This window comes from Myodes glareolus, chromosome 9 (assembly GCF_982192425.1).
Source record: "Myodes glareolus chromosome 9, mMyoGla1.1, whole genome shotgun sequence".
Lineage (NCBI taxonomy): Eukaryota > Metazoa > Chordata > Mammalia > Rodentia > Cricetidae > Myodes > Myodes glareolus.
In genome coordinates this window covers 56,262,374-56,279,905 of record NC_142034.1, presented here as the reverse complement: position 1 = coordinate 56,279,905, position 17,532 = coordinate 56,262,374, and the positions used below count along the sequence as shown (strand labels likewise).

The following is a 17,532-nucleotide window of genomic DNA, read 5'->3' as shown; positions in this document are numbered from 1 at the left end:
TTTTAATGTGTCTGTGTCTGTGTGAGTGTATGCGAGTGCACATGGAGGGCTTCCTGACATGGGTCCTGGAGCCGAACTCAAGTCCTTTGCTTGAGCAAAGTGCTCTTCCTGCTAAGCCATCTCTCCAGACCCAGCCTTTACCATTTTTTAGGAGAGTGAAAACAACCTCTTTTCAAAAGTATTCAGTATCAAAGGTATTTGGTGCTTTAGGAGAGGGCCTGGGCAGATAATGTTTTAGACATCTCTTAGTGGTCCTCAACTCTGTGTTTTAGGGAAAAGGATGGGTGGATGGGTAGATGTGATAACCACTGCGTAAGGAGCCCAAGTGACTGGGAGTGGGGAGATGTGGGGGTTCTGGAGGCAGCGCAGGGCCTGCAGTGAAGCTGAGGATCTCCGGCACTGACTCCGTGATAGTTTCAGTGGCATCTGGGAACAAGGGAAAAATAAGGACATGGTTCTTGTGTTTGGAGAAATTTTATCATTTTGTCTGTCACTAGATCTCTTTGTAGGTTTTGGTATTAAAGTCTTGTCATTTTCTCCATAGTAGTAGGTAGTTTTGTTTTGTTGTTGATTTTTTTTTTTTAACATTCAGTCCATACATGGCCACATGTGTAACTGGTAACTGCTCTCCCATGTCCCTGACTTGGAAGTCTGGCACCATGTGCTGAGGGATTGACACTGTCCTGGGGGCCACACAGAGCTGAGACAGAGGGCCAACCCTGCCCCTTGAGGCCAGAGACCAGTTCAACCTCCATGGGCTTGAGTTTCTGTTGGGGGGTCTGCTTGTTCGTTCCTGGCTGCTCAGACCCAAAATAATCACTCAGAAACTATATTATTTGCAATACTGTTTGGCTAATAGCTTAAGCATATTTTTAGCTAGCTCTTATATCCTAAACTAACCCATTTCCATTAATCTGCGCATTATTACCATGAGGTTGTGGCCTACTGGCAAAGTTTCAGCCATCTCCAACAGAGGCATTTGTCTCCTGTGGCAGCTACATGGCTTCTCCCTGACTCTGCCTACTCTCTCTCTACAGCTCTGTTTGGATTTCCTGCCTGGCTTTACTCTGTTAAGCCATTGGCTGAAAGCAGCTTTATTCATTAACCAATAAAAGCAACACATATACAGAAGAACTCCCCACACCATTTCCCCTTTTCTGTTTAATTAAAAAGGAAGGTTTTAACTTTAGCATAGCAAAGTTACATGTCTTACACCAAGTTTCAGTATTTCAGAGGTGGGACTAATCCTGCTTTGGGAAGTTGAAGAAGTATTTTTAAGTGCCTCATGGGATCAGCTCCTCCCATCTCCTTGGGGGGTCTGTTGTTTCAGTCTGCTAAAATAAAACATAAAGAGACAGAGTGACTGGCTAATTGTAGTTTTCCAAGATTTAGGGGGAGTCTCTAGGGATATTCTGAATTGACATACTAGGCTGTGTTCCTTGTCATAACTTTATGGGACTGGAAATATTTCAGATCTAGGAATATTTATATGTACATGATAAGACATCTTGGAAGAGAACTCAAGTGTAAACATATATGTGCGTTTATTTTACACATAGTCAAGAGCTAATTTTATAGACTATTTAAAACAATTTGGTTGCTATGAAATTCTCCACCTGTGGTATCCTGATGAAGTGACCAAAAGCTAACGAATTTCTGAGCACTTGAGAATTTGGATTTGGGTTTGGGATGCTCCTGCCATACTGGGTGTTTGCTTTATGCGGTGCTGTAATCAGTGATAGCAGGCAGTGAGCATGCCAGCACCCCAGTGTGGAGACAGCCCGCATGTTTAGTGCCCAGCAGGTGCCGAGGAGGAAGTCCTGGTGTAGACAGGAAAGAGTAGGGCTCTAACTTAGATAGATTGTGCTGGCTCTTGACTTCCAGTTGGAAAACAGTGAGAACTGGCCTAGGGGACCCCTGTGGCTCCTGTAGCATCAGGTGTCTTCAGTTACTGATCCGCAGACCCAGTCACCAGCTCATGCTGCCCTCCACATTGGGGTGAATTACAAGCATTACTTTAAATCTGTAATGTGTGCCTGTTATTTTTCAGAACATACCTTTAGAGTATGGCTTATTATTATTAATAATTATAAAAATATTTTCTTGGGGTTGGAGAGATCGCTCAGCAATTAAGAGCATTGGCTGCTCTTCCTGAGTTCCTGTTCAATTCCCGGCAACCACACGGTGGCTCACAGCCGTCTATAATGAGATCTGATGCCCTTTTCTGGCATGCAGGTGTTACATGCAGATAGAACACCATATACATAAAATAACCTTTAAAATATTTTCTACTAATACACTTATTTATTCATTTATTTATCCAAGAACTCCTTTCTCTCCCACAGTGCCATTCTGTCCCATCTCATTTTCAACACTGTGAATGGCCGGAATTTTTAATCCCAGACTTTCCAAGCAGGAAATATATACATACATCTGATCATGTATCTCTATCTGTCTGTCTGTCTATCTACCTATCTATCTAATTAAAAATGAATATGAAATTCTTCAGGCCATAAAGGGACTACTTTGTGTTGTGTTCCTGGATCTTTCTTTTGACCGCATTCACCATGGTCGTGCACATGCACACATATAAAAGGAAAAGCCAGCAACAATCCAAATGGTATTCAGTCCTTCTTGCACCTTAAGTTGCCAGTTCTCTTTCTTTAGGAATTTTTTTTTACATATTTCTGAAATGTTTTCTGTACACACACACACACACCCGCATGCACGCACACATTCCTCAGCCTGATCTTTATGAGACCTCTATCCACTGGTTAGCTTGCTGCTGCCTCTCTCCTCCCCTCCATTTTGGTTGAGCACTGTGCATTTTGGAGCTTATGCCATGTAAAGTCATTCCCTTGTGCCCTTGTAAGTACCCAGAATTGTCAGTTACACCATCATCTCTCCATAAGCAGCGTCCTGAAATCATCTCTGCCTGAAATTATCACATGGATGCCTAGTTCCTTATTGGTGGATACTTAGGACGCTTCCAGAATCCATCTAAATAACTTTGCAGTGAACTGTGCTCTCAAGTCCTTGCATCTGCGTTGTTGGGAATGTCACTGCAGGTTCATAGAAGGCAGCCTGGCAGTCGGGTAAACCTATTTACGTTTCCCTCAGGAGCGTAGGCAAGTACCAACTTCCTGAGTCCTCTCCAGAGTTGTCGTTTTCCCAGTCTGGTAGGCCAAGCTGTGTCTTAGAGTTTGTGTTTCTCTTACTCACATGTGCTGTCTTTCCACCCGAGCTTTCAGCGTCTTCTTTCTTTGCTGTGTTATGTCCTTTGCCTACCTTTTGCCATTGGTTATTTTATTTTTCAGAGACTTCAACTTTATCTAATTGGACTGGGGAGATGGCTAAGTGAATAAAGTGCTTTGCTATGCGAGCTTGGGGACAGGGACTTGAGTCCAGACCTCCAGCCCTCACATGAAAACCTGCCACAATTTAGTTGGTCAGCGACCTCTGGGTTCAGTGAGCGGCCCTGTCTCAGAAATAAAGTGTAGCGCAACAGAGGAGGGCACCCAAGGCGGGCTTCCGGTTTCCCCATGCCCATGAACTGTTGATGCAGGTATATCACACACACACACACGTATATACACACATGTACACATGCACTTACATACACACATGCAACACATGTACACATGTATATACACACATGTACATACACATACATATACACACGTATATACACCCACACATTTAATGTAGTCACAACTTCTGGGTTTTTCTTCATTATCTGTAGGTTTTCATTCTTGTCTGGAAAGATTTTTCAAACTCAAAATTATTAAAATATTCTTCTGTTTGAATTCCAGAACCATTTGAATTTGTGCATAATATTAACACTGGGCTTCTGTTCAGCGTATGTCCAGTGTTTGTCTTCTTGGGTGGTTGGATGCTGAAATCTCTACCAAATGGGAGGCTGGAGGGTAGCTGAGCAGAGCATGTAGGCAAGGCCCGCGGTGTCGGGACTCAGCTCACAGCCCTACAATGTAGAATTCCCATTCTGTCCTGTTCTCTGTGATTCTCGTCACTGCTTCTGTCGTCCCCCGCCCTAGCACCCAAGGAACTTTGTTTAAATTGAATAAGAGCTTTCTGCTTTACTGGCAGTTTATCAATAATTTGAAAAGATATAGATACTTGTTCTTGATTGGCACTGATACAAAGGCTAATATTGGCTCTTTTTATTAAAGAAGAGGAATATTTGAGGTTTCTGTTTCTTAGTTACAGTTGCTACTTCATGATTTCCAAGATGGGGCACTTGGTGACTGCCGCTACCGTCAGTGGAAAAAGGAAAAGTAGTGGTAGTGATTTGACCCGAGGAAGTGTGGCATGCCGGAATGTTGAGAGAATTCATTTATCATTATTATTTTTTAATATGTAGAGTGACTCCAAGACTTAGATTTAGATTTATGATTTTCCTAATAACCCCGCTACTGAGGGAGATTTTTTTTTTTTTGGGCCAGGATTTATTTACTGTTCCTGTTAACTAGCCAGCACTTTTCTGTACAAAATTAACAGTCAAATTTGTAGATCCCTGAACCATGCATTTCCCTCTCAGGCAACCGTCATAATCCTTGGTTCTCTCAAGTTCTCAGAAACTTCTGGAGCCTGAAACACAATGGTTTTGTAATCCCTTTAAAATGTTTTATTACATTTATTTATTTGTGCATGTGTTACATGCCTGTGTGGGCACACTCATACCTTGGTGCGCCTGTGGCAGTTAGAGGCCTTGAAGGGGTCAGTTCTCGTCTTCTCCCACATGGGCACCAGGAATCAAATGCAGGTCCTTAGTCTTGGTGGCAAGCGCCCGTCCCTGGTGAGCCATCTTGCCAGCGTGTGATCACTTTGTAAAAACGAGAGAATCTGTAATCTGAAGCAGCCATCTCTCATGTTTACTGCTATTGCTAGAATTGGTGTCAGTGGCCAGTCCTGCTTCATATTGCCAGCCATTCAGCCGTTTGGTTATAAAACAAAAAATAAAAAACAAAAAGAACAATGAAAGCCAGACACAACAGATTTAGAGTGATTTGTTTTCCTCTTATGCCTGATGTCGGACAGAGACTTTCAAAACTGTTTGTTGAGTTCCTGGAACCTGAAATGTGGTGGAGTTTTCTTCCATTATTTCTTTGCTTTTTTGGTGTGTGCGTATATGTGTGGTTATGCACACACAGGGGTATGGAGGCCAGAGCATCTTTCTCTATCACTTCCCACTCTTCTTTTGAGAGGGGCCTCTCAGTGAACCCCAAGTTCTTGTATTTGGCTAGATCAGCTGACCAAGGAGTTCTGGGGCCTCCTGTCTTCACTCCCACTTCCCGCCCGTGCGCGGGTTACAGGTGCACGCTGCCTTGCTTGACTTTTCATAGCTGTTGGGAATCCAAGCTCAGGGCCTCCGGCTTGCAGGGCAGGCAGTTCCCCCACTGAGCCACCGCTTCACCTCCATTTCTGAGAACACACAGGATTAAACTCAGCGTCTAATATGTTTCCAGAAAGCTAGTGTAAAGCCTTGGCTGCTCACAGTTCACAACTGTGTACTCTCAGCCCTCCGGAAGCTGATCAGGAGTTGGAGACCAGCTTGGGCTACATAGTAAACTCTGTTGCAGAAAGACAAACAAAAAGGAACTTTGGATTTAGGAGTGAGAGTGTGGCTCAGCAGTAAATCCAATGGCTCTGGGTTCAAGTCCCAGTACAGAAAACCTACCAAAGGTTGTAAGTGATGTTGAATTTCATATAAAGGAAGAGCAGTGACCGGGGATCGTCCCAGTGGATGAAGCACTTGTCATGCACGCCTGGATACCTGAGTTGGATCCCTGGAATCCATGTAAACGTAGAGGAGAGAACCAACCCCAAAGTTGTCCTCTGATCTTTACATACACTGTGACTTGAACCCGTCTCCTTCCTGTCACACACGAGTACCACTCACACAATCACTGACACCCACACTCACACATACCAATAAAGGAGCAGCCGGCTCCAAAGGTGAAACTCCGCCCTCTGCACCCTGCCGCATTTACTAGAATAACATATTAAATACAACTTGTTCATGGTTTTCCACAAAGATCCATAGTACTTTTAACTAATGAGTGGACAGAAACAGCTTTTACAGGACACTGTGGCGTCCAAGCAGCCTTCATGAAGCTTGTCGGAGCTATTGCGTATGATGGAGACCCCCCTCCCCCGTTTCCAAACCTTAGGTTTCTCAGGGAGGGTGTTTGGGGTTTGGTTTTGCACCGCTCGAGTCAGACACAGAGGCCTCACTCCTACTGGGCAAGCCTCCTCCCGGCCCCACCTTAGGGTACTGATGAGTACACAAACATCCATGAAAGCTAACACCTGAAGCTGAAGCCTAAGGACTCCTGCAGCCAGATTGCCCTGGCCCTGGTTGACTGCTCACTGGCAAAAGAAATAAAAAACAAAAAAATAAAGCTTTACCTAGTGTACTTTTCAGTGAAAGGACTGTCAGTGTTTATGCATCCATCTGCAGTGGTACAGTCTTTCCCTGCAGGATGGAAGTCAGGAGAACAGCCTCTTCCGGGTGGTTGTGGGTGGAGCCTTAGTGACTGCAGGTGACTTGAAGAGTTAATAAAGTCACGGGGAAAGCAAGGTAAGCCACCCACTATTGGACCTTAACAACCATCTGCAGAACACAACTGGAGGGGGATCGAAGACAGAACCTGCTGGATGACCTTGTCACCCGAGAACGACTGCTCCTGGCATCGTTTAAGAATGAGGGTGCAGAGCCAGATCTGATCAGGTAGGACGCTTTTCTTTACAGGGACACCCCGGTCCTGGGGACTCGCGTGTAGTTGCTACAGCTGTTTTCTGCACGGTTTCCATTTTGTGTAAAATCTGCTCGTTTACAGAGTCTGACTGTATTTTCCTACTGAGTTTAGTTTTCATTAATTTTCCAGATTTAGCAAGCCCTGGGTGTTCAGCTGAAGCTCATGCTAGGTGGGGCATTCTTATGGAGAATATGGTCAGAAATTTCCTTTTGCATTTGTTGAATTTCTGGCTTGTAAATGCCTGAAGTTGCTACATTTTAGTTGGCTTGTTGAAAATGTGTCCTGGTGAGACAAGGGCGAGGCCACAGAGGTTCCTGGGCTGGCTTCTCCAGGTTCTCTGCCAGCCAGTGATTGGCTCTGCATATAGCTGACAGCTGCCCTGAATTCAGCCTCCATTGCTGGGGCTAGTGATGGAGAAATTGTTACATCTTTAGCGCTGTCCTCTCCCTGTTTCTGAAAGTTCAGGCTGGAAACATTCTAGAAAGAAACAAGCCCAGAAGAGAAAGCCTCCTTTTCTGTCCTTTAGCAGTGAGTGGAGGTCAGGGGCTCAGCTTTGTGCTTAGGTCTTAGGAATGATGTAGCTTCTCAAGGGCCGCACCGCCAGGCCCCACCCCAGACTTCACTCCTAGTGCAGCGGGTTGGGGAGGGTGGTCCCAGGTGGTTTTCATAAACATCCAGGCTTGCAAACAACTGTCCTAGGATGAGCTGGGGCAGGGGCAGCAGTTCATTCCTGTTGACCCCATGCTTCTCAGGAGCAGGCAAGCCCAGGTGTCAGAAAAACATTTACAAAATGTACGAAGCTAGGTGAAATCAAGTCGGTTTTGTGACGAATGAAAGCTTGGGTTAGGGAACGATGGATGAGTGGTGTCCTGGGCAAGGTTTCCAAATGCAGGCAGAAACTCACTCGTGGGGCCAGTTTTCTGAGGCCCCTCAGCACTCCCTGGCAGTATTCAGTCCTGTAGATACAAGGGGGTGAAGTGATGCAGATGTTGATCCAGATTGGTGATCCAAGACAGGTAAGCAGAGGAATTCAAGGTGAGAAGAAATGGCATCTTCCAGTAAGAACTTCACCATGAGGAAGAGAAGAAATAGGCCAGGCTTAGTCTCTCACTCATGTAATCTTGGCATTTATGAGACCGAGATCATTGCTGGGATTTGTAGGCCAGCTTGGACCACAGAGCGAGACACCGTCTCAACAAGAAGTTAATAGAGGCAGTTGGTGGGAGAAGTCTTTCGTGGAGAATGGTGGCCAAGGGGAGAGAGCATGTGATCATGGTGGACATGGTCCTGGGGGTGGTGATCCTTACCATTTGGGAGGCTGCAAGCTCCCAGACTGTAGTAGCTGTTCTCCATTGACTGTCATTTGGTGATGCCAAGGGGTGTCCTGAAGAATGAGAGCCTTTGTGCTTTGGGCTTTATCCTTTCTGTTCCGTCTTACTAGTCCTACATATGTAGTCTGTGTGTCTCTGTGTTTCTGTGTCTCTTTGTTTCTGCCTCTCTGCTTCTCCATGTCTCAGCATCTCTATGTCCCAGTATCTCTTATGTGTTCCAAAGCAGGAGTGGCAGCACCTTGGTTAACATTCAGAATCACAGCTCCAGCTTGGAAATTAGTGTCTTCTTTCACAGGGTCTTGCACGATTTGAACACTCCTGCTTTGTGCCACCCTCTCCCTCTATTTTTCTGAGCAAGGATCTGACTTGTAGTCCCAGAAGACCCGGAACTCTATGTAGATCAGGCTGGACTCCTTCCTGCTGCTGGGATTAAACACATGTGCCACCATATCTAATAAATAGCTTTGTATCATTTGTTCATAACTGGCACTTTGCAATAGAGCCACCCAAAAGGCTCACCAAAAACAGGCAGAGAAAGGAAGAGGGGGAGTGCAGCTGCCTGCCATGCCCTCACCGAGGTCTAGATGTCAGCAAGCCCGGGGAAGCTCCGCGAGGTACCTAGTAGGCAGCAGCTTAGAGTGAAGTGCTGCCGCGTGCTTTGCTCTGTTCGCTCTCTAGCACAGACACTGCCAGCCCAGCCGCCTTCGCGGCGTCGCCTTTCAGAAGGAGGCGGGAGGGGTAGTCAGGTCTAAAGTCAGTCTGTTGGAGAGGTTAAATTTTAGATATAATTTTTTTTAAAAAAGATTTATTTAGCCAAGTAGGTATGGTGCACACTTTTAATGCCAGCCCTTGGGAGGCAGAGGCAGGCAGATCTCTGTGAATTTGAGGCCAACCTGGTCTACAAAGTTTGTTCCAGGACAGCCAGGGCTGTTACTGAGAGAAATCTTGTTTCAACCCCCCCCCACCAGAATTATTTTTACCATTTTATTTAAAAATTTTATTTTTATCATTCTTAATGTGTACGTGTATCTGTGGATATATGCACATGAGTGCAGGTGCTTTTGGAGGCCAGAGACATCAGAGCCTGTTGGACCTGAGTTAATGATGGTTTTAGGTCATCCAGTGTGGGTGCTAGAAACCAAACTTCAGTCCTCTGCAAGAGCAGTATAGGATCGGAACCACTGAGCCATCTCTCTAGCCCCTAGATATCAAATTGTAACTTTTACGTACTGTAAAGAGCTGGACCAGGCAGCTTACTAGTCCCTCAGTCGTCTGGGGTTCAAACTCATTGATTTTTATCTGGACCTGTGTTCTGCCCATTTTTATTATTGTTAGGACCAGGCGGGGTGACTGCCAGTAAGAGGGGTGCAGACAGCGAAATGTCTATAAAGAAGATGCCATCACTGAAGAAGTGTGTCTCCATTGGGTTAGGGGACCTTCTGTCTCCCCTGTCACGAGCTTTACTTCTCAGTGACCTGGCTTCCTCAGCCAGCCTTTTCCACATGCTGTCCCTGCTAATCACCCTCCTGACTGTCCATTCCAGGACCCAGTGTGCTGTCTGTTGTCTTATTCCTTAACAGACAGTTTTCAATTAGCTCCAGCTAGGGGATCGGTGTTGAGTAGTAACTTGGCTTCTGTGTATATGTTAATCAAAGCTTCCTCAGCTCCCAGGATTTAAGCCAAAGCAAATGAATTGTTAGGAGAATTTTAGGGAACTTGGCAGGTTCAGAGCAAAGGTAGTTTTGGTTTTGGTTGGAGGCCTGAGGACCTTTTAATTCCTGTCATTAGGCCTGCCTCCTGTTGGTCTTGTGCATTAAGGTTGATACACCAGGACCTAAAGTAGTTACATACTAGTTTATTGGTAAATGGTTGGGGTGACTTGGGGGCCCAGGGACCAGACCAAGAATAAACTGAAACAACAATAAATGACCTGTTGAGGTTGCAACATTTAAGGTCACTGGCTGAACTTATTTCTGTACAGAGTCAAGAGTAATGCATGCACACACAGCTTTCATACAGTAAGCCCCCAGAGAAGTTGTATTGAAAAAGTACATAAGCACTGTCAAGAAGTGATGGCTGAGGGGTGGTGGCCCATTTCACAGAACATGACCCCTGGCTTGTGTGAGAAATCAGTGTGGCAAATAGGTGCCAATTACCATGAAAGTGTAAAATCATTGCAGGTGAAGAAACAAAGGAAAGAGAACGGTAGATTAGAAAGCGGATTTTAGTTCCTTGGTAAATTATTGTTGGGCTGGGGTTAGTTAGCTCCATTGTGCCCATCTTAACAGGATTATATCTCTGTGTGTCAAGAGATTATATCTCTGTGTGTCAAGACTTGCACAAAAAGTGCAAGTCTTGTAGACAGTATGGGGAAGTCCAGCAAGAAAATGCATACTAGATCAAAGCTGCTCCGCAATATGATTAGAGAAGTGCCTGGAACTCAGCGCCAGGGTTATGAAATGGACTCCCGGGCAGGGAGATGGCACCACTCCCTGATGATGCGAAGCCTTAAGGTATGAGGCTAGTGAAGGGATGCCGAAGCCCAAGTCCCCCGCTGCCCCCGCTGTTGCGAGCTTTGTGAAGCCCCTGGCCCTCATTCCCAGGAGTCTCCTACCATGTCTCCTCCTTCCTCCTCTTCACAGGCAGGGCTTATTAAGAAGAGAAGCATATTGTCAAACGTCAATTTGGATTAACACTTCCATTAAGCAGACATTAATTTGCGGATCACCTAATTGAATGTGTAGCCATCATGTGACAGAATCTTCATTTTTGCCCTGCAGATTGCCCATCATTATTCCAGAGCAGTCAGCCTGGCTCTAAATAAGCAATGGTTGGCTAATTTAGCTATTTGGACGGTTGTTAAAGAAGCCTCTGTGTAACAGTGTCCCTGGAAGATGAGAAGCAGTGACACCGCTTCGGACTTGAAAGCCCGCTGCCCTTTGCTTTGCAATTAGCTGGAGTTTTGTAAAGAGAAAGGAGAATCACGGCATCCTCCACTGCGCCGTGACAGTCTCTGAGATTATGCGATTAACTCGGCTGCCGTGGGTGGCTAATTGGCTGAGCTTAAACCTTCACACCACCAACCATATAGAGGATTATGGGGAAGAGGAAGTTATTTGGGGTTTGTGTTGGTTGTTTTATGTCTGGAAGGGGATGCTTACAAGATGGCTGCCTTCTAGAATCAAAAGGCCATGATAAGGAAATGTCACATTTTCTTGGAGTACAACCTCAATTTTAGACATACACTTTCTCGTGAGCTACTAAAAATTTATGGACCATATAGTATGTAGTCTATCATTGTGTGGGCAGCCCAACTATGCACAAGAAAAATCACATTAAATCTTACATTAAAAATATAACCTCTCTTGCAGGGCATGATGGCACATGCCTGTAGTCCCAACTACTCAGGAGACTGAGTCAGGAGGATTGTTAGAGTCCAGGAGTTCTGGGCTGAGTATGTTATTGCCAATTAAGTGTCTACAGTAAGTTTAGCATCATTATGGTGACCTCCTGGTAGTAAGGGACCCCAGGTTGCACAAAGAGGGGTGAATCTGCCCAGATTGAAAAATATTATACCTTCTCTCATGTTAAATTATGGAATGTCTTGTATCAGCTTAATGGTTTGTAAGAGGAAATTGTACCCAATAGTACATGGATTTCTTAAGGAATCATGCACTTATGCTTGATGGTACTGGTGTTGACTCATGAGCAGAAACTCAGACCAGAAACTCTCCTGTTAGTAGGAAGTTGCTAAGGAATGTGCAGTCACTTCATTAGTTGGTTCATTATGTAAACCGAATATTTATCCCTTATATTTATGCCCACAAATATGATAGCCGCCTAGCTTTTCTGGAAGGATGTGCTGACCTTGGTGAAACTTTGCTTTGTTTGAGTAAACGCAGGGTGGTCAAGCCAAGGGGACATGGAAGGCAGCTAAGAACACTGAAGTTCCTGACAGTGTAATGAACAGTGGGCAAGGATGCAAGAATGTCGTGTTAAAGCACACGATGCTTAGTGTGTGGCCTGTGCCATCTGGGGAAGAGGCAGCCTGAAGCCAGCACAGACAGACAGCACCTACTTTCTGTAGCTTAGCGGGTTATAGTCCAGTGAGATGCCCTCCTCGGGGGCCACGCAGTGACATGACACCTACCGTGGTAGGAGATTAACGTCCGCAGTAGGGGAGCTCGGCAGAAAAGCACCTTGTCCTTTGGGTCAGCGGGGAGCCTGCTGAGCTAGCAAGGCCACAGGCTCAGCGCTCATCATTCGTCTTCTTTTTTCTTAAGAAGTGTGTACTTTCTCTCTTGATGGCGATTTTAAGTATCCTGATGACAGGGACCAAAGTCTACACAGTGCTTAAAGAGTTTCCGCCGAGTGAAAGAACACCTGTCTGCTTCCCTATGTGTCCCCAAAGACCCATCCTAGAGTTGGGTATACAGCAGGCGCGCTGTAATGTAGCAAACTTTCCTTGATTGAAAAGCCGATCCAAGGTGTGATAGAATGCTTTGGGAACTGAATGGCTGGGAATGTCAAATGTGTTCCTACACAAGCTTTCTTCCTATCCTGTCGGCTTGTTTAGTCAGACAGCGATTCAGAGGCCCAGGCCGTCTCTTCCCAGGGCTGTGCTGCTGAAACTCCAGGTCTCCGTGTGCCCTGGGAATGGAGTAGAGAGAGAACGTGGAGTACTTAACACCTCTCGGATGATTTGTCCTGCAAATATCTTACACCCTGCCCATTGGCCAGAGGTAATCACGTGGCTCGAGTCTTCCTGTGAGGGAAGCTGGGGACTATAATGCCTATGGATGCTCCATAAGGTACTGAGCTGGGGTCGGAGGAAGTATGGACTTGGTCTGTGCCTGCCTCCCTGGTTCTTTTGAGGAATGGGAGATAAATACAGTCCTGCTGCTTCTCCAGTCAGCACCCAGCAGAGGTTCCGCTGGCAGACCTAAGTTCCAGAGCCACGCTAGCAAGCCAGCACAGGACTGGTGCAGAAAATGACTCGCTGTGGACCAGGGAAACAGAATAGAGGATCTGGAGGCAAACCCACACAGCTGCAGCCATCTGATTCTCCAGACTGGAGAAAGGCCAGCCTCTCTGACAAATGGTGCTCAGAAAACCAGATAACCACATCTTAAAGACAGAAACTAGATGTCCGTCCCTCACCCTGCACAAAAATCAATTAAAAGTGGATCAAAAACTTTAAGACCCCAAACTCTGAGTCATCTAGACGAAAACATTTCAAGATATGGGCCTAGGCAGACCTTTCTAAACAGACTCTGATGACTCAGAGATAGGACAGTTTGACAAGGGGACTTTGAAATTAGGGGCTGGTGATGACTAGGAGTATGGATTAGAGCCTGAAGTCCTGGGTTCAGCTCCTGGCACTCCCCCCAAAAAAAAAACCCACCCTGGAAAGGAGACTGTGGTAGTGCAGCCTACAGAACGGGAGAGCCTGCCAGCTTTTCTTCTGACAGAGCTGTAAATACCAAAAGAACTAATAGTCCCGTTGATAAAAGGCCAGATGAACCTAACTGACCCTTTTCAAAAGTATGACTGGTTATTGAACACACGAAGAGAAGAAAGTTCTGCATCTTTAGACATCAGGGAAGTGCAAATCAAATTATTAAGACTCAGTCTCATCCTAATGGCTGACATCTGGAAAACAAACAGTGGCAAATACTGGCAAGGGTGAGGGTAGCTGCCGGTGAAAGGTGGGTTTCTCCAGCCATTGTGGAAAGCATTGTGGAAAGCATTGTGGAGGTGCCTCAGAGGAAAAGATAGAGCTGCCATGTGATCCAGCAGTACCCTCCTTAAGGACGTACCCAACGGAGTCAATCCGCATACGCTAGGTGCTTGTGGACCTGTGTTATCCCAGCACTATGCATAGTGGCTGTGTTTGGGAATCCGCCTAGGTGGTGATGAGTAGAAACTGTATCTAAATACAGTAAGCCATAAGATGAATGAAATTAGGCTGTTAGCAAGAAAATGAAATCACGTGTTTGCACATGAATTTAGGTACACACAGAGGGCACGAGTTTGGTTCACCATGCTGGTCTAGCAGTTAGGATCCTTTCAGCCACAGGGAACATAATGCTACCAAAGCTGCTTAAAGAAATGCTCCCATGTTGGAGGCTCCACATTAGAATGCTGACTATTTCAGCCGCCTGGTGCTGCCATCCTATGCTCACCTTTTTTGCCTTGCTCAGAGTGTTCCCCTTCTTTCAGCCTGAATCCTCTCATGGTTTCCAGATGGATGCAGTGGCTTCCAGCTGCACTCTGGGCAGAGCCATAGGAGAGGAAGAAGATATTTTGCATGAGTAAAATATTCATATGGCTAGGAAATCTATGAAGCATCTACCAGAATTCAGGGAAAGTTCTCTCATTTTGTCCTCCACTCCCATACAAAGTAATTATTGTTTTTGCATATCCTAGTATTCTCTGACTCTTATACCAATAAACAGGGGTATATATTCTCTTATTTTCTACAGTCTTTCATATAAGCGGTAACATTATGTATTCGATTTGACAATCTCTTATAGCTGATTGTATCTTAGAGATTTTTCTCATTCAGGATATTTGTGGTTGATTTTTTTTTTAGTCTTAGTATATTTTGTCAGGCACACATACCATAATTAATTTAACTACTGTCTAATTAACAGATATGTGTTACATCTGTTCTCTGCCTTTTTTATTTTTAAATTGCAAAAGAAGCTCAGTAGTTTCTGTTACACGAGTTCAGTACTGGTCTGGGATATGTGAGGCTGGCTCCCTCCAGCCCCCACAGATACAGAGCAGATGTTCTGAAATGCAGGAGATTGCCCATGTGTCAAAATGTCTCTGGAGAAAATCTCAGAAGTGGGTGACTGGATCTGAGGGCATGTGCTTTGGAAATTCTGATATTTGGAAATGATCGCCCATCGGGTTAGTACCAGTTTAGACTTGTGCCCTCAGTTCCTGCACCTGTTTGCCTATGCACTTAGCTTCCTATGCACTTCTTCTCCGAAGTAATAGAGTTTTATACTACTCTCTTAGTACATTTGTATGTAATTACTCCAAGTAGTTGTAGTGACCTAAGGTTTAACGAAATGCAGTTTTTAGTATTTAAAAACTATTGAGATGGTAAGATGGCTCAGTGGATAAAATGCTTGTAAGACAGGTGTGGCAACCTTAGTTTGATCCTGAGCCCACATAAAGGTGGAGGAAGGAGTGAACTGACCCTGCAAAGCATCCTCTGGTTGCATTATATACACAATAGTAATAATAATAAAATATTATTATTATTATTATTATTATTAAAACAATTGTAACTGTTAAGTATCTGGTCCATCTGGCATCTACTAATGGAGAATTTGAGCCCCACTCTCCTCTAACTCGGCCATCTTAAGTTTGTGTGAGTGGAGGTGGTAGCTTTGTTGTGTGACAAGGTCCTGTGGGTCACCTCTGGACCTTGTAGGTGTCTGTCAGTTCTTTCTGTTGGTGTGCCAGCTCTGCAGTCTCATTGCTGATGGTTCCAGTGTTAGCACACAGTAAGTGGGACTCATCACCTGCCATCAAGCCATTAAAAAATTCTTTGCTTTTTAAAAATTGCCTTTCTATTTGTTTGTGTGTAGCTGGAGGCTTTCTCTGTCTTACCTGGTCCTACCGGACTACTTTATCTCCCACCTGCTGGTCCCTGTAGTCGCTTATAAAATAATTATTCAGAGGCTTAATATCAATTATAATGCTAGGTTGATGGCTCAGGCTTATTATTAGCTAGCTCTTATATATAAATTAACCCATTTTTAATAATCTGTATATTGGCACATGGCTTTGTGGCATTACCTGTCCTCTAGTACATCTTGCTGCTCCGGTGGCTTGCTGGCATCCCCCCGCTCAGCCTTCTTTCTCCTTGTATCTCTACTTGATATACAGCTATATTCTGCCCTGTCATAGGCCAAAGCACCTTTATTCATCAACCAATAAAAGCAACACATACAGCATACAGAAGGACGTCCCACATCATATGTGCATGCATGTCATGGTGCATGTATGGAAGTCAGAAGCCCATGTTCAGGCATTGGTTCTCTCTTTCCACCCTGTGGACCCTGGGGATTGAACTGAAGTCTTAAAGCTTGGTAGCAGGGCCCTGTATCATAGCCATCTTGGTTTTTCCTACATCTTTGTTTTTAAGTAAACTTTACAGCTAGCTGATCTGACTCAAATGAAGGAAAGAACGCTTTTCCTTTTAACTATGAGCCTGTTAAATCTTGGAATCCCATTCTCAGTGCTGAATTTCCCTCCCCAGCACAGAGGTCCCCTCCATTCCTTCCAGCATCCTCAGTGCTGAATTCTGCTCCCCAGCATAGAGGTTCCTTCCAGCCCTGTTTCAGGGCTATTGTAACGTTTTCTCCAGCGAAGTTTACACTTTCCTGCTGAGTCTGTGCCTGCTCACTTCATCTGTTGCTGTCTTAATACTCAGCTTTTTATTCAGGTGTGGCTTGTGATTGTTTGCGTGCAAGCTTTTGATACCTGATGTCTGCTGTTAATACTATAGGCAGTAATTTCTTAATTTTGTTTTTAATAGTTTTTCTGTTGATTCTTATATTTTCTAGTTATTTTTGCGTGATTGTGTGGGTGTGGTATGCATATGTGGATGTTTGTGTGTATGTGTGTGTGTGTGTGTGTGTGTGAGAGAGAGAGAGAGAGAGTGAGTCTGTGTGTGATGTAGTCCAGAGGTCAGTGTATCTTCCTTGATCATTCTCCACCTTAACTATGGAGGCGGGGTCTCTCACTTGAACCCGCGCTTGCCAATTTGGCTAGTCTGGTTACCCAACTTGTCTGCTCCCCGACCCTGTCTCTGCCTCTCTCATGAACACTAGGATTAAAGGTGCGTCCCAGACCTGTCTGGCATTGCTGGGTGCTAGGATCTGACTGCAGTCTTCATACTGCATGACCAACACTTTACTCAGGGAGCCATCACCTCATTCCCTACTTTTTATTATTTAATTCAAATTTAGTTGTTCTATGTGTATGTGCCTGCATGATTTTGTGTGTGCCATGTGTATCGAGAAGCCCATGGAGGCCAGAGGGTGTTAGATCCAGGGAGTTACACACAGGTGTTTGTGAGATGACTAAAGTGGGTGCTGGGGCCTGAACTCAGCTCCTCTGCAAGAGCAGTAAGTGCTTTTAACCACCGAGCCATTTCTCCAGTGCGGTTCTCACTATTTTTAAGAGTAGTAACCACTTTCTGGGAGCTTTGGCTTAAACCTGAAACAGAGTTGGCTGTATCCCATAAGCCGTTACATAGAAACCAAAAGGCTCTGGATTGCCATGGTTGGCTTGGTTATTTGAGGTAGCATTCTGAACTGAAAATGAAGACTGTCACGTTCTCCAGGGGAGCGTCTTGACCACAGCTGATGTTCTGCAAATAGGAGGATGGTGTATTG

General features: G+C 45.0%; 1 protein-coding gene across 1 annotated transcript in view; it reads left to right on the top strand.

Moving 5' to 3' along the window:
* Stx8 (syntaxin 8) overlaps window positions 1-17,532 on the top strand; it is a 254,857-nt gene that overhangs the window by 12,883 nt on the left and 224,442 nt on the right. Inside the window, exon 4 of the mRNA XM_048448305.2 lies at window positions 6,641-6,751. Within this exon, the coding sequence (XP_048304262.1) occupies window positions 6,641-6,751 (111 nt within the window). The remainder of the gene's footprint in view (window positions 1-6,640; window positions 6,752-17,532) is intronic.